This window comes from Panicum virgatum, chromosome 9N (genome assembly GCF_016808335.1).
Source record: "Panicum virgatum strain AP13 chromosome 9N, P.virgatum_v5, whole genome shotgun sequence".
Taxonomy (NCBI): domain Eukaryota; kingdom Viridiplantae; phylum Streptophyta; class Magnoliopsida; order Poales; family Poaceae; genus Panicum; species Panicum virgatum.
The window spans coordinates 75,088,935-75,116,927 of NC_053153.1; the positions used below are offsets into that span (position 1 = coordinate 75,088,935).

General features: G+C 44.7%; 3 protein-coding genes and 1 long non-coding RNA gene across 6 annotated transcripts; 3 read left to right on the top strand and 1 right to left on the bottom strand.

Moving 5' to 3' along the window:
• The first annotated feature begins 3,396 nt into the window (after positions 1 to 3,396).
• On the top strand, positions 3,397 to 5,764 carry LOC120692329. Its single transcript, XM_039975599.1, has 5 exons — positions 3,397 to 3,613; positions 4,012 to 4,072; positions 4,152 to 4,224; positions 4,305 to 4,370; positions 5,256 to 5,764. The coding sequence occupies exons 2-5, from the start codon at positions 4,041 to 4,043 to the stop codon at positions 5,316 to 5,318; spliced, it is 234 nt and encodes a 77-aa protein (XP_039831533.1). The 5' UTR covers positions 3,397 to 3,613; positions 4,012 to 4,040; the 3' UTR covers positions 5,319 to 5,764.
• An 865-nt stretch (positions 5,765 to 6,629) lies between these two features.
• On the top strand, positions 6,630 to 13,480 carry LOC120692327. 3 transcript variants are annotated; one of them, XM_039975596.1, is made up of 9 exons: positions 6,631 to 7,105; positions 8,314 to 8,473; positions 8,569 to 8,630; positions 8,731 to 8,825; positions 8,975 to 9,088; positions 9,816 to 9,878; positions 9,978 to 10,075; positions 10,171 to 10,601; positions 11,501 to 13,480. In XM_039975596.1, the coding sequence occupies exons 1-9, from the start codon at positions 6,706 to 6,708 to the stop codon at positions 13,069 to 13,071; spliced, it is 2,994 nt and encodes a 997-aa protein (XP_039831530.1). In that variant the 5' UTR covers positions 6,631 to 6,705; the 3' UTR covers positions 13,072 to 13,480. The 3 variants fall into 3 exon arrangements, with proteins under 3 accessions (XP_039831531.1, XP_039831530.1, XP_039831532.1); XM_039975598.1 differs by lacking the exon at positions 6,631 to 7,105 and adding an exon at positions 7,219 to 7,252; XM_039975597.1 differs by lacking the exon at positions 8,975 to 9,088 and having other exon boundaries at positions 6,630 to 7,105.
• An 848-nt stretch (positions 13,481 to 14,328) lies between these two features.
• LOC120692373 lies at positions 14,329 to 21,312 on the top strand. Its single transcript, XR_005682600.1, has 2 exons — positions 14,329 to 14,483; positions 20,808 to 21,312. It is a non-coding gene; the product is annotated as an uncharacterized LOC120692373 (long non-coding RNA).
• A 169-nt stretch (positions 21,313 to 21,481) lies between these two features.
• LOC120689354 lies at positions 21,482 to 23,285 on the bottom strand. Its single transcript, XM_039971641.1, has 4 exons — positions 22,611 to 23,285; positions 22,208 to 22,357; positions 21,657 to 21,965; positions 21,482 to 21,532 (listed from the first exon to the last, which is right to left on the bottom strand). The coding sequence occupies exons 1-4, from the start codon at positions 23,283 to 23,285 to the stop codon at positions 21,482 to 21,484; spliced, it is 1,185 nt and encodes a 394-aa protein (XP_039827575.1).
• Between the last annotated feature and the right edge of the window lie 4,708 nt (positions 23,286 to 27,993).

A 27,993-nucleotide genomic window follows, 5' to 3' on the forward strand; every position in this document is an offset into this window, starting at 1 on the left:
GAAGTTTCTTCAGCACTGGTTCAACCGACGGTGCATCGGTGCATACCACCGGTGTAATGACGACAGCATCCAGAAGAAGTTTCTTCAGCACCAGTTCAACCGACGGTGCATCGATGCATACCACCGGTGTAATGACGTCAGCATCCAGGAGAAGATTCTTTCAGCACCGGTTGAACCGATGAGGCATCGGTGCATTGCATCAGTTCAACCGGTGGTCTCTGCGTCAGCTGTCAGGACTTCAACGGCTACTTCATGTTGTGAGTGACCGGATGAACCGACGCTACCCTGCCAAGAGGCATCGGTTCTTCCGGTGGTAGCAGATTTTCAAGCTGACCGTTGGAGCAACGGCTACAAGACTTGGTGGCCTATATATACGCCTCACCCCGGCCATTTGAAGTGTGCTGGAGTTGCTGAACATCCCAAACACACCCAAGAATATCTCCAACCACCATAGAGCTTCATTATACATCATATAGGCTTAAGCACACTTGTGAGAGTGCTTAGTGCTTGTTTAGGGATTAGTTCTTGCGAGAGCTCCCTTGAGAGAAGTCTTGCTGCGGCAAGCAACTTGTGATCCGTCGTGTGACCCTCCGTCTTGGTGTGGAGTGGCAACGACACTTTGTGCGGGGGAAGAGGAGGCCCCCTCCTTGGTGGAGAAGCTCCGTAGTGGATTTCGGCCGGGTGACCGAGAGAGACGGTGGCGGTGCACTAGACTCGGTGTCTTGTGTGCACTTGCCTTTGCTTGCCGGCATCGCCTTGGTGGCGTAGTGCAAGACGGTGATCGGAAGAGCCTCGGTGTCCCGTGGACGTAGGCGTTTGTGCCGAACCACGTTACATGACCGTGTCTACTCGGGAGTTTGTATCCCTCTTGCACTTACCTCTTTACTTACCTTATTACGTTTCCGCATTTACTCTTTCTTGTGTGCCTTTACTTTCCTAGTTAGTTTGATTAGGATTGGCTATAGGTTGCAAGTTTTTAGGGGTAAGTAGAGAGTTGCATAGATAAACCTTAGTCATAACTAGCATGTGTAGGACGTGTTAGGTTTATCTTATGCAAGTAGTTTGAGCCCTAGGTTAAAAAGCGATTAGCGACCCTATTCACCCCCTCCCCGTCTAGGGTCGGACACCCCGGTGATCCTTACAACTTGTCCAACACGAACAAGTGTGATGCCGAGTCTCTCCGCTTGATCACCGTCCTGCGTTCGCCACCAAGGCTCCCGGCAAGTAAAGGCTAAGTGACCCCAAGTCACCAAGACAAGGCCACCGCCACCGTCTCTCTCGAAGCGTCACCCACGGCACCGTCTTCACTATCGGAGCTTCTCACTAAGAGGGTCACATGACGAGTACAATGATTGCTTGCCGCAGCAAGGCTTCTCTCAAGGGAGCTCTTTCAAGAACTAATCCCTATTACAAGCACTAAGCACTCTCACAAGTGTGCTTAAGCCTCTATGATGTACAATGATGCTCTATGGTGGTTGGAGGTGTTCTTCAAGTGTAGTAGGCTTCAACAACTCCAGCACACACAAATGACCCGGCCTTGGGGATATATATAGGCCACACACCCCAAAAGAGCCGTTGGGAAAGGCTGACAAAATTTCTTAACGTCGGTTAAACCGACGCTCCAGGTTTGCCAACACCAGTTTAACCGGTGAATGTACTTTCCCTTCTTCTAGCTGTTACAGCTTCCAACGGCTACTTTGATCAATCGACTGACGCTCTCAAAACTAACGTCGGTTCAACCGGTGCATGTAATCTCAGAAACCCCAAAAATAGAGTCTCTGGACAACTGCACCGATGCTTCAGAAACCAACGTCGGTTCAACCGGTGTACTCTGTTGATTTGGCTTTCTCTGAGTCTGTTGCACCGGTGAGTACAATTTCCCAATCGTCGGTTCAACCGGTGATAGTAAATTGTCTCTGTTTTGATCTTTTCGACTTGGATTTCTTCACGGTCTCTTCGATTCTTGTCCTTTGGACCGAAGAGGTTTCAGGGCGCTACCCTGAGACCCGCGAGGGGCGGCTCCCCCTCAACCACCGTAGGGGCGGCCCTTCGGGCCTAGCTACGTCTATCTTCTCTTTGCCATCACTTGAACCTAAAAGCCTGAGAATGATCATCTTAACAATCATATTAGTCTAAGTGTTGTGTGTGTCATCAATCGTCAAAACATTATATTGAAATATGGCATGAGAGGCCATTTTCGCTACATGCATGTCCCGCGCTGCCCACGCCGTCGAGCGCCGCCCCGGCCATCCCAGGTCGCCGGCGAGCGCCTCCTCGCCATGCTGAGCCACTGCCGAGCACCGCCCCTATCCCCGTCGTCCCTGGGCCGCCACTCAGTGCCACCTTCGGGCGTCCCGGGCCGCCGCCGAGCTCTGCCCCTGCCCCGGCCGTCCCGGGCCGCCGCCGAGCGTCGCCCCCGCCCCGACCGCCGCCGAGCGCCGCCCCCGCCGTCTCGAGACGCCGTCGAGCGCCGCCCCCGCCCTGGCCGTCCTGGGCCGCCGCCGTGCGGTGCCCCCGCCCCGCCCGTCGCCGAGCATTGCCCCAGCCGTCCTGAGCCGCCGTCGGGCTTCGCCCCCGCCCCGACCATCCCGGGCCGCCGCCGAGCGCCGCCAACGCAGTCACGGGCCGCCGTTGAGCGCTGCCCCTGCTCCCGCCCCCGCCGTCGAGCTTTGCCCCCGCCTCGACCGTCCCGGGCTGCCGCCGAGCGCCGCCAACGCCGTCACGGGCCGCCGTTGAGCGCTGCCCCTACTCCCGCCCCCGCCGTCTCAGGCCCCAGCCGCGCGCGCGGGTGCGGACTAGGCTGCGCGGCTGCGGGAGTCCTCACTGCGCCGGCCGCGGTGCAGGCAAGGAGGAGGGCGGCGGTGCGGCGGCTCGCCCATCGAGAGCAAGAGGACAGGTGGAGAAGAAGATAGGAAAATGAGTATGACATGCGGGGTCCACTGTCTCAGTAACATATGGAGAGTATAATTTTAAAAGATCTGTTGTTTTACTCACTCTATAGGAGGTCTTCTATCCATTTACAAAGCTTGTAAAGCTTTAAATTTAGCTAAGATTATACAAGAGCTCTTGGAGATGCTCTAACAACTATGTTGTCTGCTCATTGTCTTTGTTTGGTTTGTTCCTAAAATAGCCTAGAATGAACTTTGATCATTCATTAGGGGTCAAACAAAGGCAGTTTGCAAAACTAACTTCAGAACTCGTACGTTAGGAATCCTGAAGAATCTAATGAGATCTTTGACCGTGTGATTAGAAGATAATATTATAGTAGCCAATTATTGATTAATTATTGTCATTAGATTCATCATAAAAAGTTGTATTCACTCCTAATTTTTTTTAGAAATAGACTTTATTTAGTACTTTTATACGGAATCTAGATGACGGGTTGCATGATGCTCCAGAGGAACAAACAGGGCCATTGACCGCCGCCTCCCGCTCAAGGCTCTGCCGCTCAGACCTCAGGTTCATCTCTCTGTTTCTCTTCTCAAACCTTTCCCTGCCCTCGAAGGGAAGCTCTCTCCTGATCTCCTACCTTACTCGAGTTCTTCCTTCCCTGGCGGCGACGACTGGGCGAGCGGTGGCCCAACCCTTTGCCGGCGACGAGCGCATCCTCCAGGTATGCCGCGCCCTCCCCTTCTCTTCCCTTGTGCTGTGCGAGACGGAGCACCACAAACCCTAACGAAACTATCTGTATTCGGATCTGAATCCAGTTACAATATATTGAGCTACCTACTAACTTGGATTTCGTTTGCAAGAACAAGAATTATCGGGTGTACATGTGTACACCCATGTCTATGCTGGGTCCGCCCCTTGGTGGGAAGATAGTTATAGGTGTAGCCGTGTAGGTCTACCTTGGTTATTCTAAATCGACAGGAAGGAGTGATAACTGATAACTCACAACGTGTTACACACTTGCAATTGCATTTGTATATCAGATAGTTATACAGCATCATGGAGGAAAATTGTCCACAGTGTTTTGAGAACTGAATTATCTAATAATTTACCTATTTGCAGGAGAACCATCAAGTTTTTTTTTGGTGATAATGGACCCAAAGCATTCAGCCGAAGTGTCCAAGTACAGTTTCTTGGCTATCACTTACCACCTAAGTTAATCATAGATTCAGTTCATTATATAACATAAAGGCCATCTGCAGGCATTTGGACAAGCAAAACCAAGCACTAATGGAAACATACCGCGCAATGTCCCATGAGTTGCATAAACTTCAGGTTTACTTCTGATAATATGAGATTTGTTTGCTGTGGGATTAATATTGTGTATATAATGATCTTGTTAACACTTGCTACAGGTGGAGGAAGAAACAATCATGCGCAAGTTGTATGAACTGATGTCTGCAGAAGGGCTTCTTCCGAAGGTACATTCTTTGCCTACCTATGGATGATGTGGAAGACTACAGTGCTAGTTCTGATGTTCGTCCTATTGGAGCTGTTGAGCCTATCATCATTTTTCCATTGAGCCAACTGTATTTTTCTTTTCCATTTTTAATTTAGAGCGCTTGGAACTCTTGAAATTTCACTCTGAACTGGGATATATGGTGCACAATTATATGGTAGAAGAATGAAATGACCTATCACTTTCCTAAGAGTACTAGACTTGTTAGTCCTTAACTCCTTATTGATTTCCCTATCTCCATCTTACTAGCAGAATAGTTCTAATAATAATTTGTCGTGTGACAGACATGTCTAGGACCAAAAGGAGATGTTCACAGAAGTAACCTGGATTAACATGATAAAGCTTTTTGAGTTCGCATCTTCTATTGTTCAAGCAATTGAGCACCCATGTGGCCATGTCTAAGACCAAATGATGTTCAACACAAGTAACCTGCATCTTTTACTGTTCAAAATCAATTTAGCATCCATATTTATGAGCAAAAGGGGATGCCATGACAGAAGTAAGATGTTTCCATGAAAGAAACAGCTGAACCTAGGGATTGAGTTAAACTAGCACAATCACAATTTGAGAAATTATTTACATTTTATTGAAAATACTGATGCTTACCCAACTCTAAGCAGTGCTAGCACTTGTAGAAGTAATCGCAGAATTGAAAGGACACCTGCTCCCACTACTTTTATCTCTGTTCCTGCATGAAAGAACTCTAATAAATGTTTGTTCCGATCAAGTTGCTTCTCATGTTTGTGCTGCTTATGTACTTCAGTAGCTCATCCTTTTGTCTACTGCACTTGGGTGTAATGATCAAAGGGCTTCATGCCTCACTTAAGTTTTCTAATAATTGATGCAGCGCAAGAAAGAAAAGCAACAGGAGGAAAAGGCTGTGGAATCAATTCTGGAGAACAAAGAATAGGAACCACAAAACTTATCGACTCCCATATGATCCGACATGGATACCAGTTCAGCTGAAGGGCTAGGTGTCTGTTATCTTCTCGATGGCAGTACTCTTCCATCACAACTTGGACGACCACACCATTTAAATTTCCAGTATGATGGATAAGCATTTAGCAGTAGAGAATTTCAGCTCCAGATGTTTCACAATCGAATCTTTGAACCTGAATATTGGTGTATAAAAGAATAGAACCATCCCTTTTAATCTCAAAAAAAGAGAGAGAATAGAACCATCCCTTTTGCTCTTATGCTTGAAATATAGATTAGAAGTAGTATGATGGACTTTGCATTCTGTTTCCCCCCTTTTCATAGAGCTATTTGTCTCCAGACACCGTAAGTGCACCGATTGCATAAAGTTTGTACATATATTATTTTTTGCTGAAGCAATGCAATTTCAATGTACAACTACACGATAGCATTTTAAGCATTTTTGCTGTGTGTTGTCGATTCCCCCGGAGATACCAATGGCTGGCGCTGCACATTGATGACGCTGAACGCAATCTATTCCGTAGGAGCTAGGTGCTTTAGAGTTTAGGCTTTAGACAGCACCCAAACAGGTTACGTAAGTTAAATGTTCAATAATCAACGAGATCACAACCATTAGAGTGGCGCAGCGGAAGCGTGGTGGGCCCGTAACCCACAGGTCCCAGGATCGGAACCTGGCTCTGATAAATTTCAGCGGGCTTCCCTTTTCTTTTTTCCTTTTTTTTTCAGATTTCTTCATTTTATCCTGATCCTTTTTTTTTGCAGATTTCTTCATTTTATCCTGATGATCTGCCCATTGATCTTGTATTAAGGTTATGGTTTTGTCTAGATGCTCTCTTGTTTATAACCTCAAAAACAAGGATGGGCTCGTTTTGAGAAAAGTTAGGGAATGAACTCCTTAATAATTGGGTAAATGATAAACTATATGACACACACACACACAACGCACGCAATATTATCTAGCAAAAAAGTTTACCTCAATGAATTTCAGTGGGCTTCCCTTTTCTTTTTTCCTTCTTTTTTTTGCAGATTTCTTCATTTTATCCTGATCTGCCCATTGATCTTGTATTAAGGTTATGGTTTTGTCAAGATGCTCTCTTGTTTAACCTCAAAAACAAGGATGGGCTCGTTTTGAGAAAAGTTAGGGAATGAACTCCTTAATAATTGGGTAAATGATAAACTATATAACACACACACACAACGCACGCAATATTATCTAGCAAAAAAGTTTACCTCAATGAACCTTCCAGTTTCCTGGAATCTCGCGAAAGCCCCTAAAATCGAGGAGGAAACCTACTGACTTATCGTCCCCGAGCCACCAAACCAGAGGCGTCTCCACCTCCTCCACCTTCCTCGATCCAGCCATGTCGTCCGCGCCGCCCTCTCACCAATCCAAACCCTCCCAACACCGCCGCCAGCACCACAACCCCGGACCGAGGCAGCCGCCGCCGCAGCAGCAGCGGTACGTCCCCAAATACGCCTCCCCCGCGGCCCCAAAACCTTCGCCCCCTTCCCAGCCATCGCTCTCCACTGCGCTCCGATCGTCGACCGCCTCGACATCCGCGTCCGGCTCCGGCAGGAGCACCAGCAGCAGGGTTGGTGGCGCGGCGGCTGATGGGTTCGTCGCGTACCTGCCGCATGACGAGGCGGTCGCTGCGGGGCTCGGCGGCCTTGACGCCCATGAGTCGCAGACCGTCGTCGACCTCCTCAACGACGCGCTCGCCGCGCTCCTCCGGGCCAAACCTCGAGATTTCTGGCGCCAGGGTAAGCGAAATCACTCGCCTGTATGTTGGTCACTGATCGAACCTGCTATTGACCTATTGTTTGTTTCAGTGTTGTTGATCGACTTAATTTAGTGAGCCTTGGGATACTTGTCCATTCAACGCAAACCAATGCTTCCATTGCCCATTTGTAAGCATAGAATTATAGTGGACATACATGTTTAGAAACTTCTGATTCTGCTAGCACGGCTGGATGCTTGGGATCTCGCATTGTACTTCTTTTGCAATTTTCTTTCAGCGCGCGTAGTGGCTTAAACAGCTGTGCTTCGTTTTGTATCTTGTTTTGAAATACTACATGCTTTTCTTAGATGTTTTCATGCCTATATGTAAAGTTGCAGTTCAAGGCTCTTAACAAATGATGTTAGCAGTACAATTTAAACAATATCGGTATCCTGTGGATAATTCAAGTGACAGTCCCTGAAAAGGTACCTCGAACTATTAGTTATTTGCTAGTTGCATTTTCAATCATGCTCAGGTTGCAGCGAAAATCCCAGTCAATCTGTTCAAATCTTGAAAATGTGACCTGATTTTTTTGGGAAAACATCTGAATTGAATTAACTTGCTGTTATGCCTGAGATGTCTCTGCTGTGGTTTGCATATAAGTAATTGTGATTTGACACAAAAGAGTGATGCTTTCTGGAGTCTACTATTAAGACAAATAGCAATCACATTTCTTTAGCGAGGAAATATCAGGTGCACAAGAGTATAATAGTGAACTGCACATACTCAAATTCATACCTCGGATCTGATCTTTGTGGCCCAATGGGCGTGGGAATTCTCTCACCCATCTTTGTCTACTTGAAGGCTATAGGCTTTAGTCAAATGCGCATATATTTACCAATATACTATTGTGTACCTGATACTTGTATTTAGCACTATCAGGTACTGTCCACATACACTATCTTGCACTCTTGTGACATTCCTTAATAGGCAGTTGGAGAAACAGGGTAAAGATGGTTTTGATAGACTTATCGGCTGCCAATACAATTGTTTGGATATAACCACAAAGGATCTGTCTTCCACGCGTCCATAATTCTCGAAAAGAAGCTATGCCAATAAACAATAATTGAATAAATAGATCAGTTAATATGATTAATTTAATATGACAGTATTCCACAATTGGTACTTATGAAGTCAGCCGCATCTAATCTTTGTTAGTGACATATTAATTCTAACTTTTTTCTTTCCCAGTGGCACAGAATACTTCTTTGCATGATTTCCTGGATAGTTATCTACAGTTCAGGCACAGGTGGTATGATTTGCCACACCGGAGCCCAAAGGGGGCAGTAGCAGGTTTGGTTGTTGGGGAGCTTGAGCTTTGCCGTCGTGTCTTTATGGTCCTCTACCGCATGTGAGATTTTCTTCATTTCTCATTTTCTTTACAACCTTTTCACTGTCACATTTGTTTGTTTTGACCTATGATATGCTTACTTTTTTGTGTTTTAGATCCTCAAACAAGGATCCTGGAGCAGGTCGTGTTGAGTCCCTTAGTATGAAGGAACATACAGGTTGGATTAGTACTACTCATTTATTCATCGTGTGGGGTTTATTGAGGAGCACATAGGTCAAAGTGTAATGTATTCACAATTCCACAATGTTCCTTTGTAGCCCTTCTGATGGAGAAAAAATTGCTTGATCTGCCAAAATTGTTGGATATATGTGCTATATATGAGCATGACAACAACAAGTTAACAAGTTCACTGGTTAGTCCCTGAAGTAGCTTTTTGTTATTTTGGTTGTCGTAAGCACTTCTGTTTATCACAATTTTTTATATATCTACTTTGTCTTTTGTCCAAATTTTCTTAATCGTGGACACTTGTGTTGGCAAAACACACTCTTTCTGCATCTCCAGGTTACAAATACTATTAATGTGCAGCCAAATGATCTGGATGGCATTAATATTGTCATTCCCCAGTTCCTTAGCATTTTCCACACGATGCATGATAGGTGCATGACATCTTTACAGGTGATCTTTGCCATTTGTTCCTATACCTTGTATTCGCTCATAGAATTGATAAAATATCTTATTTATTTGATAGCAATATTCCATAGCATTGTTAATAATTACTGTTTGTATGCTTTATTCTGGAGAAACCACATCTAGATGTGGTAAGACTTCTTGTATTTCATGCACTCTTTTAGATACATGATTGAAGTTCCTTCCTTCGTGCTATGAATGATTATTTGGTGCTGATTCCTTAATTTATGACCACTGCATCGAAGTGCGATGTGTCTTCCGTTTCCTGATCACTTTTGATGTTTGTGTTCTACTACCCTGTGCAATATCTCGTCACCTTAGCATAATTTATATAATCTCATACTTTTGATTCTTCTACCTCATTGTTGTTTACTGTGTATCTCTATTAACCTTACATGAAAAGCTCTGTATCCTGTTCCTTAAGCATTACTGCTACATGCCTAATTTGGTTAAAAGAATTGTTTCTAGCAACTAAGATGATTTCCAGGACATTTGTTATCAAACTCGGAACATTGATGATAACTAAAAGTAAATGATTTCATGTAAATAATATTTTGTATTAAAATTACATGCACTCAAGTGTTTACTTGATGCGCTTAACTTTTGAGGACAAATAATAGCAATAATGAATCTGTCATGTATTTTTCAGCTATTGGATAATAGTTCTTTTCTGATATCTCATATGTATCAAACCTGTCTTAACCAATGAATACAGGTGCTCACTTCAACTGGATCAATTGATAATGGGCATGTTCAACTTCATAAAGATTTCTTGGAGGTTACTCCTATCCGCTGGACTTATTCAGATTTGCCTACTGTATATTTTTTATATTGTCACCCTACCCCCTGAACGGATGATAAACTTAATTTACCACAGGTGTTAGATTTTATAAATGATGCAATTGTTACTCTGGATTCCTTTGTTGGTGCTTATCAACCTGCTGCTTTATTGTTCTGTACTAATTTTGAAATGAAGTAAGCTTCTCACTCATCCCAGTGGTGTTTGATGCTTTAGAAATCCTTCCTTGTTCGTCATTCTGTAATGGTGCTTATCTTCTTCTTGATCGCAGCTATGGCGTTGAGGAATTACTGAATGCCCTTTCAAGATTGTATGATTCATTATTACCATCATTGCTTCAGGGTTTTAAAGTTATATCCAAGTTTCATAGCAATGGAGAGGCATCACCTGACAGCATGCTTAGTGACACTGCTCTTGGTATAAGGATGTTATCAATGAGAACAGTCAGATTTGGTTGGAGATTATTGCACTACTGCTATTTAAATGATCAACTTAAGGAGCATGATGCTCAAACTTCTACTAAGATGTTTCCAGCTAATGTTGAAGACCCTATGATCAGGGGAGATATCTTGGTTCAAACACTCAAAGATATAAATAGAGAAGCCACTTACTCTTCTCAACTGAACCATGGAGATACTTTCCTCCAATCACTTGAAAAGGAATTTCAGTTAATGAGTCAGATTCATAACATTCGGAACAAAGGTACGCAATCAAATCATTCACCCAATTAACTTGTAATGTTTGGTATGTGAATATGTTATCTAATACCTTATTTGTATAAGTCACCATAAAGTATTAATGCAACACTCAAGGTCATTTTTTGCATATATATATGAAAAAAAATGTTTATCCTACTGTGAAGCCTGTTATTACAATCACTGTGAGTTAACACACCTGAAAGTGTGATATGCTTCACTGTTTTTTGTTAGAAGCTTAGACTTCCAGTTTTATGAAGTTATCATCTCCCAATAAATGACAAATTTTGGATAGCAGGAGTTTGCAATCATGTGTTAGAAGTAAATATTCTTGTCAAAATCACTATTCAATTGTATTTTTTGTGCTTATAAATCTGATGCCTACATTTGAATTGACATTTTTCCCTCTCATATAGCCTGTTGTTTAGATGATGCTTAATTCCCTGTCAACACTTCTATGTTCTGAAGGGTGTGGTATAGAGAGTTATCTTTCAATGAAAGAATGTCCTGTATGAAACTACATGTGTAATTTTACAAACACCCACCATTTTACCTTAAAAGTTTGCTAATCAGGTGTTTCTTAGGTCTATTTTTCGAACTGAGGTCTAACGTGTTTCTACATTAAAAGTCAATTCTAGGGTGAGTAAAAGAGGATTTAAACCTAATTAAAGTTTGTATTGAATATTTCAACTGTTCTGGCAGTTCTATTTTGTTGATACCATCCTCGATACTTGAGTTATGATTTCATAAGAAAGTGTACCGGTTATTTCTAGATTCATTCATGTGAATAATTTACCACAGCATTGTTTAATTAATTTACATGCTACATCTTCTTTTACTTTTGAATTCCTATTTATGCCAGAGACCTTTTCTGAAATACACTTATGTTTCTTCTGCTCTTAACAGGATGGATTTACATGGATGATGAGCAATTCCAGTTCATATCACGTTTGTGTGGATCTAAAACTTGGAATAGTATACCTGACCTGCCAGTCTCTTCTCATGGTGGTGAATTGCAACAAAGGGATGAGGAAATGGCAATGGTTGAGTCCAAGATTAGTCAGATAAGGGACCTTTTTCCTGATTATGGGAAGGGTTTCCTTGCTGCTTGCCTGGAAGCCTACAACCTGAACCCTGAGGAAGTTATTCAAAGGATATTAGAAGGAACACTTCATCAAGATCTTCTAGCTCTGGATACTTCATTAGAAGAGATGCCGCAGAAAAAACTCGCACCAACTACTGTAAAAGATAAAGGAAAGGGTTTATTGGTGGAGACTGCGCCTCAAATTACAGCGAAACCACATAAAGTTGCTCAGGCACGTTACATTGTTCAAGATGGTCCATCTTCTGCAACTTCATCAGCATCTCAGGGCCCATCTTCTGCAAATTCATCAACATCACAGGGCCCATCTTCTGCAAATTCATCAGCATCACAGGGCCCATCTTCTGCAAATTCATCAGCATTACAGGGCCCATCTTCTGCAATTTCATCAGCATCACAGGGCCCATCTTCTGCAGTTTCATCAGAATCCCAGAGATCTTCTGCAATGTCATCTGTATCATCTGTCCCACAAGGTAGATTTACGAGGAAGGCCAATGATGATTTGCCTGACACTGCAATTATGGACTCGAAAAATGCTAAAGATGCTGTTAGATCTGTTATCCTTGACTCCCAATATGAATATGAGGACGAGTATGATGATTCATTTGATGATCTTGGCTTCAGTGTGGTAGAGTCAAGTTATGAGGAAACTGATGGTACTAATGATACCGACACTTCATCACACGGCCCAAGATGGAGTTCACAGAAGAAACCGCAGTTTTATGTCAAGGACGGGAAGAATTACAGTTATAAGGTTGCTGGTTCAGTTGCTGTATCCAGTGCTCGAGAAGCAGCTGTCATGAGGCAAACTCAAAAAGATACAATCTATGGTCTTGGCCGTGGTGGAAATGTTCCTTTTGGTGTTCCTAATAGGCAACATATAGATGAGGAGGAGGTTGATGTTGCAAACAATTACGGCAGAGGAGTTTCAAATCCCCGTGGCCAAGGAAGAAGGGGTGGTAGGGGTCAGGGAAGGCCTCTAGAGGAGAATGAGAACCCCAGTGGACAAGGATATGGCCGCGCTGGTAAAAGAGGGGGCTGGAATCAAGTTAGCATGGCTGAGGAAAATGGGAGCTTTAATGGTCAACAAGGATTTGGCCGTGGTGGTAGAAGAGGGGGCTCAAATCAGGGCAGTCCACCTGAGGAAGATGCCAACTCTCTAGGCAGACAACAAGGTTTTGGCCGTGGCGCAAGACGAGGGGGAAGGAACCATGACCATTCAGCGGAGGACAATGAAGATCATGATCCAGCACACGGCTTTGCTCGAGGTGGGCCAGCACCCAGGGGTGGTGGCCCTGGAAGGGGAGGTGGCCGGAATCATCACAGGAGAGATCGGGCAATGAAGAAGCATATGCAAGGATTGACAGGGCTTTAGCTTCTGATAGCATTCAACTTTCGAAGAGCCGAACTGTAAATGGCATTTTTTTTCGGAGGCACGCAGCCAAAATTTTGTACTTGTTCCATTTTGAATCAGATACGATGCCATGAAGACCCTCCATAGGCCGTCGTCTATATTGTCCAAAAATAGCATGTGTGATGAGAATCCCATAGAGGTGAATTGTCCTTTAGTATTCTGGTTCGTGCAGTGCTGCACACTCGTCGTTCCTGTTCAGTGTTGGCAACTGTTTGTTAGGAGCAGTGTTTGTTATATGATCTATAACAACCGATAGTAGAGGTATTCAGGTATATGCGTTGTATTGTTACTTGTTATTTCGCAGACATATGGTCGAGACTCGTACATTTGTAGAAGAAAACGCCACTTAAGGAAGTTTTGTGCTTTGTTATGTCGGAGTTTTACACGCCCCATTATGATGAGGTCATTTTCCCTGAATTCGTTAGATATTTAGGTCGATAAGAAAGAGAAATATGGCTCAACTGTGGCTCCTAGTGGATTCTTTTGCTACAACGGACTTTGAATTCTGGTGTTTCAGAAGCTTTTTATCTCATTGTGAACAATTTAATATTTTGTTTCATTGTCCATTTCTTTTTTAAGAGTTATATGGATTTTGCTGGTTACCATTTTCATGATATACAATTTCTATTATATTGCTCATATCAAACGTTGAATTTTGCAAAGGAAGCATGAGGTGCATGTATTTTTTTCCTTTTGAAAAGTGTTTCGTAAAAGGATGAACATAACAGTACTTTTGCATTTTTATTTATTTCGCATACTATTTTTCCCCACAGTTTGGAGATCTATGCGAATTATTTTTGCGGCTGGATGGCCAAATTGTGGCAGAAGGCACTCTTGGCCCGTAAGGCTTTGTTCGTTTGTTCTGGATTGAATCATGGAATGGAATAAGTGGATCCAACTGTGTCACTCGATCGAGGAGGATTACTTCCCGAGGTCAAGACGTTGAGATTTATTCCGGCTGGCGAAGAGGCCGGAATAGCCAAAACGTGTTGGAATGAAACCAAGGCTGGCTCTATTCCGATCCGAACAGAACAAACTAAATGAAATCGATCCGTGGAACAGGCCTCGTTCCTTATCGTTGCGATAGAACCGAACGAGGCCTAAGCTGGCCCAGTACCAGCCGCTGGTTTCTTGATTTGCACGGCAGCAGAAGGCACTATCAAGGCTAGCCCCACACCTCAGGTAATCAAGAAGATCCCATTTTATTACAGCTAATATAAAGAACCCGTCGGCTCTAATCACGAACTCCCCACTCCCCCAAGCGGTTGCGCCCACCTCGTCTCGCTCTCGCCCGCACCAGCACTGCCGTTCGTCTCCCCACGTCGCAAGCGCGGCGGCGCTCCACCACCCTCGTCGTCCCCCATGCAGCGGCGGTGAGATACCTTTCCCTCCCCTCTTCAACCTACATTTCTTCACCTACGTTTCTCTCCCCGCAAAACCCTCTTCAAAACCCTGGCAAAGACGGTTTGGGTTGGTTTGATTTGCGTCGCAGAGAGGGATGGGAAGAAGGCGGTGTAGGGAGTTGGGATCGGAAGTAAGTTTGTGAGAATTGGAGAGAACCTTCGTTTCTCTCCCCGGAATACCCTCTTCAAAACCCTCGATTTCTCTCCCTGCAAAACCCTCTTCAGAACCCTCGATTTTCGGTTGTTAAAGACGGTTTAATTTGGGAACACAGGGAGGGATGAGGGATGTAAATGAGGGGTTGTAGGGAGTTGTGATGGGAGTATGGGACTGATTTGGTCAGAATCGGATCCTAGAGAGGGATAAACCGGAGAGGATGGAGGGGGGATGGTCGGAACGGGTTTATCGTGCAGTTTACGTGTGGATTTAGTTTATGCTATTAATCTGGTAGAGATGCTGTGAAATGGTTGGTTAGCGCCTTCCGCTGATGTCTATATTGCCTCGGTCCATGATTCGATTGCAGCCGAACTTCATGGTTTGGCATGATTTATTTGTAACTTATCTCAGTATGTATAATGTTGAATTGTAAAGCCCATGGGCCTAGAGCCCATTGCATATGTCCATGTTATGTATATGTACTATGGAAGGGAAAACAAAACAGAGAGGATTCTGGATATTCCCAAACCACATGGTATCAGGGCTGGTTTGCCCAATGTCAGTGGCGACCATGGCGGCGACGCCGTGGTGAGGGCAGAGAAGCTGAAGAGGTGAGCGGAGAGCTAGAGAAGCTCGATCCCTGCAGGAGGTGAGTGGGCGCTGTGGTATTTGAAGCAGTGTGGAGGCCGGTGTTGCTGTAGAGCTGCGCGTGGAGCGGCCTTGTGCGCGCGCGGAAGGAAGGGCGTGGCTGCAGGTGCGTACGACGGCTCCGACCCTGTGTCCTCGTCATTAGCAGTGAGGCAAGCTCGCAAGCCAAGTGGCGGTGGTTCTTGAGCAAGGATTTGGTACTGACGGACGTTGCATATAAGATTGAGCCTGGAGGGTGTTCAGGTGGAGCTTTGTCACTTGGTGTGGTGAAGGAGCAGAGATTAGGAGAGATAAAGGTCTGGAGAATTTGATTAGTGCAGGCTGGCTGCTAATTGGCGTGAATTTGAAGCAAATTGAGGTGCGCTCTATCTTGGGGCAAATATTTGGGGCGTTCTGCTACAGTGCATTGGACAAAACAAGTTCTGAAGGAACAGCAAGGTTGGAGGCCTAATTTACTTCGGTGGCAGAGGTAAGAGGAGTTGTTCTGCTCTGCACGGGGAGGTATAGTAAAGCACAATTCAGAGTTTGTGTAAGAGGAAATTAGCTGCTATATTGTTGCTTCAAGAAAGGAAAAGAGGAGGTGCGGTGTGCAGATAGGGCTCAAGTGAAATACTTGTGGCTAAAGGATGGAGGTAAATAGAGTGAACCAACAAATTCTTGAGAAATTGATTGAATTGGAGAAGTTGATCAGATCAATTGGTGTCAAGAATAGTGAGACAACACCTTATACAGTTTTGTTGAACAAAGAGGTAGAGCATAAGGTGGAGCCAATTTTAAAAGGCATTGAACTAGAAGATATGCATGCTAAAGCCCTTTCATGTAGAAGGAGGCTTTACCCGGAATGGATATTAGATTCTGGAGCTTCTAGACATGTCACTGGTGCCCAAAGTGAGTTTTTGACATATAAATCATATTCATCCACACATAAGGAGACCATCCAAACTGCCGATGGGACATGCCAACCCATCAAAGGCATTGGTACTGTCAATTGCACACCATCAATTAATTTGACATCAGTGCTACATGTTCCATCATTTCCTGTAAATTTGTTATCTTTGAGTGCTCTAGTTGATCAAATAGATTGCCGAGTTTCTTTTGATCGAGAGCATTGCATTATTCAAGAAAAAAGGACCGGAAAGGAATTTGGAATTGGTGTTAGGCATGGCGGGACTGTGGTACCTTGATCGAAAGGAAGATGGTAAGATCTTGGATGCTGCTTTGGTAGCTGGTATGAATGAAGATGAAGCTAGAGTGATGCTTCAACATTGTCGACTAGGCCACTTATCATTTGACACCATGGCCAAAGTTTTCCCAGAAATGATGAGAAAGATAGACAAGAGAAAACTTGTATGTGATGCATGTGAGTATGGGAAGCATACAAGAACGACATATATAAGCAGGGGACTTAGGAGCATATCCCCTTTTATGCTTATTCACTCTGATGTGTGGACGTGCCCAGTTACCTCTGTTAGTGGAATGAAGTACTTTGTTACTTTTATCGATTGTTATTCACGAGTGACATGGATATATCTCATGAAACATAAGAGTGAGGTTTTGCGGTGCTTTCAAGATTTTTACTCACTAGTGGGGAATCAATATGATGCTTGCGTGAAGGTATTGAGGACGGACAATGGAGCTGAGTATGTGAATAATGAGTTTGGAAATTTTCTATCTTCTCATAGGATATTGCATCAAACCACATGTCCAGATACACCTCCACAAAATGGAGTGGCTGAGAGAAAGAATCGTCACATCTTGGAGGTAGCTCGTTCACTTATGTATACTATGAATGTGCCAAAATTCTTATGGAGTGAGGCAGTAATGACCGCAGTATATCTGATTAATCGTACTCCCTCAAGATTGCTTGGATGGAAAACTCCTTATGAGATGTTGCGAGGAGTGAATAAGTTTAGAGTTCCACCTAAAGTATTTGGGTGTACTTGTTTTGTTAGGAATCACCGGCCTTCTGTGGGTAAGTTGGATCCCCGAGCCGTCAAATGTATATTTGTTGGTTATTCTTCTGGACAAAAGGTGGAGAATGCGCGTTAGCACAACGGCTTTCGCAGGGATATAAATGTTGGTGCCCTACTGAGCGTCGTCTCTTTGTGAGTATGGATGTAACGTTCCGAGAATCTGAACCCTACTATGGGGAGAAAACTGATTTAAGCTCCCTATTTGATCTCGAAGGTGACTCAAGTTTAAGCGAAAATGATATAAATATATTATAAGAGAAGGAAGAAAACCAATCAAGGAGAATGGAAATCATCACAGGTTCGATACCATATCCTATGAGTGATTCCCTTGCGGATGACACGCAAAAGAATAAGGACATTGGAAACATACAAGCAAGGCAAGAACAAGGCACACTACGGGTTTATACTAGAAGGAGAATGACAACCGAAGTGCAGCCGTTGGAGCGACAAGCTGAGCAGCCCGTTTTGGAGATACAGGAAGAAGAGCAACCACAACTAGTGGACCAGCAACATAGTTCAACCACTAGCATTGATATTTCCGATAATGGGGGGAATGAGTCTATCGAGACAGGGGGAGAAGAGATTGATCCTTCCATTGATTTGCCCATCGCTCTAAGAAAGGAAGCACGGAGTACGGCTGGGAAACCTCCAACAAGGTATGGCTTTGACCATGATATAAGTAATTATGTTTCATATGAATCACTATCTTTTGCATATAGAGCGTTCATTGCATCATTACAAGCTGTAGAGATTCCAAGAGATTGGAAAGAAGCCAAGCTGGATCCTAAGTGGCGAGAAGCTATGTTAGAGGAGTTGAGAGCTCTTGAAAAGAATAAGACTTGGGATCTTGTAAAACTACCCGTGGGAAAGAAAGCTGTCAGTTGCAAGTGGGTCTTCACTGTTAAGCAAAACCCTGAAGGCAAAGTGGAAAGGTACAAAGCTAGACTTGTGGCAAGGGGATATAGTCAAACGTATGGCATTGACTATGATGAGACATTTGCACCAGTTGCGAAGATGAGTACAGTGAGAATTTTAATCTCTTGTGCGGCAAATTTTGGTTGGCCATTGCATCAATTGGATGTTAAGAACGCTTTCTTGCACGGTGACCTCCAAGAGGAGGTGTACATGGAGCTTCCCCCTGGTTTCTCTAAACCAGAGATAAATGGTAAGGTGTGCAGGCTGAAGAAGTCTTTATATGGCCTCAAGCAATCTCCTCGGGCATGGTTTGATAGATTTCGTCGTGCACTATGTGGTATGGGGGTATAAACAGTGCAATGGGGACCATACTGTATTCTATCGACATTCTGGACGCCGAATTGCACTCTTGGTTGTATATGTAGATGATATCATTATCACAGGTGATGATGAAGTGGAGATTAAACGTATGAAGGAGAATTTAAGTAAAGAATTTGAGGTCAAGGATCTTGGTCAGCTCAAGTACTTCCTTGGTATTGAGGTTGCTCGATCTCCTAAAGGGATTGTTCTCTCTGAAAGGAAATATGTCCTAGACTTGCTCAATGAGACTGGCATGCTTGGATGCCGGCCTGCGTCAACACCTATGGATCTAAACCACAAGCTATGTGCTGAATCAGGTCACTCAATAAATAAAGAAAAGTACCAAAGACTTGTGGGGAGGCTTATCTATCTATGTCATACAAGACCTGATATTTCTTATGCAGTAAGTGTTGTGAGCAGGTACATGCATGATTCTAGAAGTAAACATTTAGATGCAGTTTATCGGATCTTGCGATATCTAAAGAGTAATCCGGGAAAGGGTCTTATGTTCAGAAGCAATGGCCATTTGAATGTGGAAAGTTATTGTGATGCTGATTGGGCTAGCTGCCTTGATGATAGGAGATCTACTTCGGGCTATTGTGTGTTCGTTGGAGGAAATTTGGTGTCATGGCGGAGTAAGAAGCAATCAGTTGTATCCCGTTCAACTGCCGAAGCAGAGTACAGAGCTATGTCTCTAGTGGTGAGTGAGGTGTTATGGGTAAGAAATCTCCTGACAGAGTTAAATGTCTTGCGGAATGTTCCCATGAGAGTTTGGTGTAATAACAAGTCAACGATCAACATTGCTTACAACCCAGTTCAGCATGACAGAACGAAACATGTTGAGATCGATCGTTTCTTTATTAAAGAGAAGTTAGATAGCGGTATAATAGAGTTGAGTCATGTTAACTCCAGTGGTCAAGTAGCAGATTGTTTAACTAAGAGCTTAGGAGTAAAAGAATGTAATGTCGCATGTAACAAGATGGGAATGATAGATATCTATCATCCATCTTGAGGGGGAGTGTTGAATTGTAAAGCCCATGGGCCTAGAGCCCATTGCATATGTCCATGTTATGTATATGTACTATGGAAGGGAAAACAAAACAGAGAGGATTCTGGATATTCCCAAACCACATATAATTTATTTGTTATGGATGTAACCTATCAACTTATAGCTAATTTGCTGTTGCTGTTAGCTGAGAAAGTACTGATTTTGTTGTTGCTGTCAACTGAGTTAGCACTGAATTTGTTGTTCGTGTCGCCTGATTAGCCCTGCAAGTCTGTTATTTACGTGGCTTATATGCTCTTGAGTGCAATATTAGCATTTTGTGCATTGCTGTGTAAGCGCTGGGAGGTACAGGGATAGTAGTGTGCATGTTGGCGCATTTTGCTGCATCTATTTCTTCCTGCCAATTTTGAAACTGCTGCAGCAGTTGAAGCTGCTGTTATCTTGTTGCAGCTGCTGATGGCTGGCTGCTGCAGCACAGCACAGCACAGCCTGTCTTGTTGTAGTTTGGAGTTGCATAGTAAGTAGTCTGTAAGTTAATTGAACAGATGGCTTTGATAGTCATAAAACAAGGGAGGAGTCTAGTGTATGTTGTCAGAATAAGACGATTACAGCCAAAACGAGAGAAAAGAAAGATACAAGATAATCTTTTAAGGTGCTGTTTTAGTTGTTTTTCTTTTTCTGAGACAACACAAATTGCTTTCAAATTCTTTCAGCAATGCTTATGGTATGATCATAATTGTTGAAGTATTAGTTTGGGATCTTACATAGTCATGAAACAAAAGAGGCTGGTGTGATATTGGTGGTTTGCTATCTTGTTCCCGTTTTCATCTGCACTAGATGTTAATAATAATATCTTCTAGCCTTTTTGTTTGAAATATGGTCTTCTGAACTATGTCGTTTGCTAACCAAATTCTCACCAAAAGCCATCTTGACTTCGAATGTAGAATAGTTATGCTATCAAATTCCTTTTTGGCTGATTTTCCGTCTCAGTATAAAATCTTGTTTTCATGCATGTTTTACTTCTGCCTTTCTGGGGTAGCATAAATACATCATTGATTTCACTTCCCTTTCAACAATCGTGTATGCATATTTGGTTCTTCATCTTGATCTCGTGAATCATGGACTCATGCACTTTGTATTATGTGGTGTATTATCATCATGAAAAGTAATCCGGTTCAATGCATTTCTTGTAGCTTGCTTTCACGTGTTCTATTCTCTCTTTTTGTTGTAAATTTCAGCGGTGAAGGTGGCAACGTTTGGGTCATGGACAGGAAGATAAAGCACAAGCTGAGGGGCTTTTTGCTGTCTTTGCTGGAGGACACCCATGAGCCAGAAGTCCTTACCCCAGCGAAGGCAGCAAAGGAAGCCGCAAAGCAGGATCAGCTCGTAAACGCTGCTCGTGCAAGGGTTGCTGAGTTCAAGCCCCGTGCTTCTCTTGTGACTGCCCCAGCATCAGGTGCCCCTCCACCTGCTCAGTTCTTCGCCCCACAGGATTCCTCCCCTGCCGATGCCCCCTCTGCCCCAGCACCAGGCGCATAGGGCACTCCTTCATCCTAGCAGTGACTTCTATGATGATGTTGAGAACTTCAAGTGAGTACTCCTTAGAAAACTGATGTGATGTCTGTCAAAGTTGATGCGATCTTACCAAAACTGATGGGATGTGGTGGTGTTCACATGATAAATTCCTGAAAACTGTTGTGATGTTAACGAAGTGGCGTTTTGAGTGCGGTGATTGTTGGTGTTCATGTTATCCATATCAATTGTTGATGGTTCTTGTTGAATATAATAGTAGCAAGCCACTAGGGTTGAGAAAATTGCTTGGTGAACTAATTTGTGCAAAAGGTGCAACGATAATGCTATAGAGGGAAGGTATTGTCATTTGGACAAATTGATCATACAAAAAAAGATGACCTCAAACAACAAGCCTGATGCCTGATGGGTGCGCAGCGTCAGAAAGTGAACACTGCGTCATCATGTAGCTCATGATACATAAACTTATGCAAGACAAAATTATTTCTTCAGCATTTTAGTGGCCGGAAAATTATTTGTATGGGGCGGCCGAGGCTACCAGCTCCGAATTGCTTTACCATTATGTCTTCCTCATTCTTCAAAAACGTTGATGTCTTTGAAGAACAAACTGAGTTAGTAACTGCTTCACATTTCTGGCAGTATTTTTTGTCTTCTAAAAGAAGAGTCTCCAAGTTGGGAGCACGCTTGATGACAGCTCTAATAAGATCCAAATGCTCCTTTACTTGCTTGAATCCACCAAACTCAAGCCTTTTTAATTGCAAGAAAGATGTCGCGTCACCAAGCTTTGTAGTGCTCCAAGAACCAGTTGTTCTTTCAGGACACATTTTTCTCCTCTGTGTGTCCTTTCCGCAAATATGGTTCCATACCTGCATTCCACAAGAGCACACTTTGTTGGAATTCATTTGTACACGCCAATGCAAGATTTGCAGCAGTTCAGGGACATAAGCTCAAAATGTCATTAGAAAATGGAACACAGAGCAAGAATGAGTTTCTCCAATGTATCTGACTAAATGGACAAAGCAGTTTGGCTGTAACCATCCATGGGTGTGTGAGGCCGGTTTCCTTTATCTAAAAAAAATGGACAAAGCAGTAAGAAGAAATTCGGTACCTTGATACCAAATATTTGGACGGATGGTGCAGACTCAAGTAGGACTAGTGTCCATAAGAGATCCAATTCCACATCGATCCCATGTAGGAATAGCTTCCTTAGTGTCTTGAAGGAATTTTGAAGTTCTTTTCCTTCTGGTACAATCGAAATCTGCGATAAAATGAATTGATTCACATCATCACATGAGCCTCAAACAATTTTCCTTAGTCATGGATTTTGTAACCATGAATAATGATATTTGTTCTTCAGTTTGCCACTCTAAATAAGGAACATGAACATAGGGACAAAAGGGAGTAAATGTTATCTAAACCTAAAAAATGCAATCAAATACTGTTCAGTTGTTCTAATTGTAGAAACATTTCTCTTCATGAATATTGAATAGTAATGATAACAAAATACTTGCCTTTCCTCCGTGGAAATTCAAAGTAAGAACCTGCACATTTGCCGTATCACCTAGAAGTTCAGTTATCTTGAATCTTGTGTCATCACTTGTTGCAGTGCAGAATTTTACTTCATCAAGGCAAGGAACAAAATTGAAAGAAACAGGAAAAGTTTCCGAATTCCAATGTTTACAGTGTAGCTGAACCAATTTCGGAAGGCGGATTAACTGAACCCTCTCAAAACTGCATGAAACGAGTTGGAGTGCACGCAGTTTTGAGTTCGGTAGATCCATCTTCAGTACTGATAAATATCCAATATCACAATCATGGAGTTTAAGATTTTGTAGTTGCTCACAGCTAAGTAAAAGGCGGTGCATGTCTGGTTCCGTGAAACTCGCATTATACAAAAAGAGTTTTGTTAGGCAACCAAATAGGCGAGGAGATGAGTCGAAAAAGAACATCAGGCTGTGCGCATGCTCCCGCATATCCGTTTCATCAGAATCATAAATGTTCTTCACAGTTGGAATCTCAAGCTCCAAGTTCTTCAGTTTACCACTGTCGACAGAATTGCAAACTAGTTTCCCAATGTCCAACAAGAGATTGGTGATCAAGCGGACCCTAAGGCTCAATGTTCTGACGCTGCTTTCTCTCCTGGGGGAAGCCAAGAAGGCGCCCACCAGTTTAATTAGATCTGACATAGCTTCATGTATCAACTTGTAATCGGCCTCCGTGGTGGAATTATGGGGCATGAAGTACTCTACTTCGAGGTAGAGATGAGAGAGCAACAAAGGAAGGTGACTCCACCGTGTCGACAGGCTGCTGGTCCTTATTACCGTACTCATGCTAACTTTCTCTAAGATTGCGAGTAAGATATCATCTGGTAGTTTACTGATCCTGTCCTCATCCTGCACAAATGGGGGAAGGGATTCTTAAACTAGAATGACAATATTCAGTTGGTTTTGCATCATCATCAGGTGTAACTAGAAACAAAAAGAATCAGGTTTACATCTATCTTGCTCAAAATAGCAGCACAGCGTTCTTGTCATATCCTAATGGGTACAAACTTGATGGTACCATAAAAAAGAAGAAGAAGAAGAAGAAGAAGAAACCTACATGGTTCTGGACATCATCGGACTCCAGTAAATTTGAGTGGGTCTTTAAACTGGCACCTCCGCCGGATAACTTGGATAGCAGAATTTCAGACATCCTTAGCAGATGTCAGAGGAATCGGGGGATCACGAAGGGGATCTGCTCGGAGACTTAAGCAAGCAAGGTAGAGGTTCCTTGTCTGGGTCTGAGCTGAGTGTCTCCAAAAGAAAAGACCCCCAGGCTCCCGCGTGCCGGCGACTGCGCGAGGGCTGTAAACCCCGGCGCTTGGGTGCGAGGAAATTCCGGAGTCGTGCTCGTGGCCAATACGGCGCACCTGCAGATATATGGTGCGGTGACGTGCTCTTCTCGGACACGAACCGGACGAGATAGAACTAGAGTTGCACCCGTTGATCCTCTTGCCGTGCCAGGTGGGGAGAAAGGAATCCGGAAAAACATTTTCTGTGGCACGGGTACGGGGAAAGCCAGAACACAGAACTAGGAAGTTCCACAACGGGATTGTATCGTTTACGTTAAAAAAAAAAGGACAGCGAATCGTTTAGCCGGTACTTCAATCCAGCTATAGTTTCCAAGCCATGCAGAACAGTTGTAGGCTCCATCATGATTTCACTTTCGCATGTAACCATTAAAAAAATGCTTACTAACTGTGTGGTTGGGCAGGTGCTGTTCCTGCCAGCCATGTACGGATAAGGCGGAGATTCCGAGGGTTTTCTTGATCTGTGTGAAAAGAGTCTTCTTTCTTTTTCTTTTGTGAAAGAACGTGGGGGAAGCCTTTCCCCCACAAGTCGAGTTGTTTGTTGTAGCAAATTTAAAAGCAAATTAGTGCTTTTATAACTTCAAAAAGGCCACTACACGGCATCGTAGAGTTTACATTACTTGAAGATTATGTTAACGGAGCAGCAAGCCTCAATCTCAAGCTGAGTCAGTACCATGCCTTGCTCATAGTGCTCTTTAGGAAGCATTACTGAATCCGCTGGAATTGGTAAGTAAGATTGCTCTCGACTTCATCAGATGACAAGCCTCGCAGGAACAAGCAAAGCACTCACAAACAAATAGGGAAACAGCTAGCCAACAGGCCCAGGCCGGCAAAAGATTCGAGGGTTGCCTTCAGAACATAACGCGTACGTGTGTATTCTCACACGATCGTATCACGTGCCTGCCAAACTATAGCTAGAACCTCCTGATGGCGACGATGCGGCGCTGGTCCTCACGCACGGACACCAGGAACAGCATGGCCTCGGCCTCCCCCTGCACGTCAACGAAGTGGTGCCGCGTGCCGGTGCCCGCGTCGAAGAAGCTCTCGCTGCCCAGCACGCACGGCGCCGCGGCACCCCTCACCACTTCCGCCACCTCGTTGCCCTCCGTCAACGTGAACGTCATGCCGTCGCACATGACGCGGCCGCCGCCGCCGGCGGCGGCCTTCCTCTGGCGCGCCGCCGGCGAGAGCCCGCTGCAGCTTTCGTCGGTGGAGCAAGAGTCCATGATGCTAATCTAATACTGCGGTAGAGCCGGACACCGTCGTCCCTTAACTTGTAGATCGTTTCAACTGGAGGACCTCTTGGTGTGCCTTTGTAGAAGGAAAAGTTGCGTTGGTCCCGAGTCCGACACGAGATGTGAGTACTTGTACGTATGACCCCACATGTCAACTATTAACTTGCACTTCAAAAGAGCCAGCCCGTTTCCGAATACTATGGAGAGAAGACCATAGCCTGTTTTCTGGATCGCCGTGCAGCCTTGCCCCGTTGCAACAGCAGCCCGATCGACCCAGGAGCAGCACCGTTGTACATGCTCTAAAGCTGCTCATGTAACTTAAAAGAAAAAGTTGTTCGTTTAGCTCGTTTACACACCGTTTAAACGCTAAACAGTGGCACACCGTTTCCGTTTAATCTGTTATTTTGACCGTTTAAATAGTCGTTTTGCCCGTTTAAACACACGTTTTGCCCGAATAATGGGCTAAACGGAATGTGACCGACTGTTTACCGTTTAGGATAACACTGTCAACAGGTATAACAAGAATAGCAGCATAGGGATGAAGAAGAAGAAACGAGCTACCACACCAAAGATGTGCCTGCCACGACGGCCTATAGCCACACGATCGGAGGGGGAATTGGTGGCGGCAACTCTGCCCGCCGGTGACTCTACCCACCGGCCCACCCTCGAAAGACTACCAAAGGGGCGGCTTGGACGGCAGCAATAGGAGGCGAGCACCCCCCAAAACGGCGGCCGCTAGCCGCAGGAAGGCACCCCCGTCCAGGAGCTCACAGATCTGGATCGGAGGAGGTCGGATCTGGCGTGCGATGGCCAGAGCCGCTGGATGACCTAGGTGACTTGAAGTTGAGGAAGGGGGAGGTCAAGGAGGAGGAGAAAGGGGCGCGCAGGACCGGCTTCGGCCCGCCGCCGCATGATAGCAAACGACGGTGCTAGCTTGCCTTGGAGGCAACGGGGACGAGTGTTCGCCCCCAAGTCGCCCAAGAGAGAGGCGACATAGGGGAGGGGGAAATAAGACTGTCCCTCTTCTGTTATCTGACGCCAGTGGGAAATATATAATTGCAGAGCCCCCTCTGCATTTCCTTGGAACACGAGAACCCATCGGCACAGTCGCCACCACCACCGCTGCCGCCCCTTAGATAACACCGAACACAACCGACTGTTCAGCCCACCCCCCTCCTGATGGCAACCGCCGCTACAGTGCCGGACCAGTGACCCACCTCCTAGCCGCGCTGGGCTACGATCTCTTCGGCGCGGATGGCGAGAGCCTCGCCGCGGCGCCTACCCCGACGCCGCAGAGTTCCAACCCATTAGAGTGGTTCGTGGCTTCTACACTGCACACAGGCAAAGCTCCACGGTGCCGTGGACGCCCACTCCCTCAGCGCTAGAGGCTACTCCAACGTCGGAGCGTCCTTCCCTTCCACACGGCAGGTTACGCCCACATGGCTCACTACCAAAGCATCGGTGTTGCCGTGGATGCCCACTCCTTTGGCACGGGCGGCTACTCCAACACCGGCAGCGTCCACCCTTTCAACGCGGCCGGCTACGACCACACGCATAGGCAAAGCATCCATGGTGCCACCAACACCCACTCCTCGACGCGGGCGGCTACTCCAACGCTGGGAGTGTCCACCCCTTCCATGCGGACGTCAGGCCCCTCTCCGCGATCGACCCCAACCGCTTCACCGTGCTCGCCGGCTCCTACGTCACAAGTGTCCATCAGCTCACCGTCCACCACTTGGACTCGAGAGCTACCGCGTCTGACCACACCGGCGCCGCAGACCACATCACCCTGATCAGCACTGGTCAATGTGCCCACCCATCGGGTCCATTCACGTGGATGTCTAAGGCGGTTGTGGACTATGGCTCAAGAACTCGTTGGAGGTGTTCGCGCTCATCCTGCACCAGCTCCGCCAGCCGTGCGCCACCTCTTCATCGCGCTTGACCGAGAGTATGTGGTCGATGCATCCACCGACATGCGCCACAAAGGCAACGTTGTCCATATTGGTCTTGCGCTTGCCTTCGAGGAGGCTCATCCAGTAGGAGGCCGTGAAGTTGTTGCAAATTCATCGTAGCGGGTGATCATTGTGGAGAAAAATCTTCACTTCGATGTGCAATCAGGCGATGTTGAGAATAGCAAGGCAATATTCTAGACTATTCTCTACCATGCACGGAGATATTTTTTACGAACACTAGAATTAGTAATAAGTAAATTTAGAAAATGTTAAATTTCTTTAGAAAGGGGACACTTGTCTTAATACTATGGTTCTCCTGGCTATAAACAGAAACCTCCTCTCTTACCATGGCATTCATGTATGAGCATGGACGCATGGTAGAAGAGAGGTGGTAGTGCTAGATAGGAGAGAGTAAGAGAGAAGGGTGAGTGCTAGGCTAGCCACTAAAGAAGAGTGTTTTATGCTCTTGTGTAGCATTGTTGTATTGCAATAAAGTATTATTGTTGTAAATGTTGGTCTCCCGGTTAAGCCATATATTTACTTAGTGTATAAGTTGTGATCCATCAAAAGATGGCTCTGTCACCCGGGATCAAAAAGGGTCAGGGTGAAGATTATGACAGCCAATTTTTAACAAAAACCTATTTCATAGAGTAAGAAATCACGCAAGAGAGGCAAAAAGGAAATGAAAAGAAAATGTAAAAAGGAAATCACGCAAGAGAGGCAATTTTTAACAAAAACCTATTTCATAGGGTAAGAAATCACGCAAGAGAGGCAAAAAGGAAATGGAAAGAAAAAGTAAAAAGGAAATCATATGATGAATGATAGTCTGTGGGGGTAGAATTAGTTCAATGCAAGT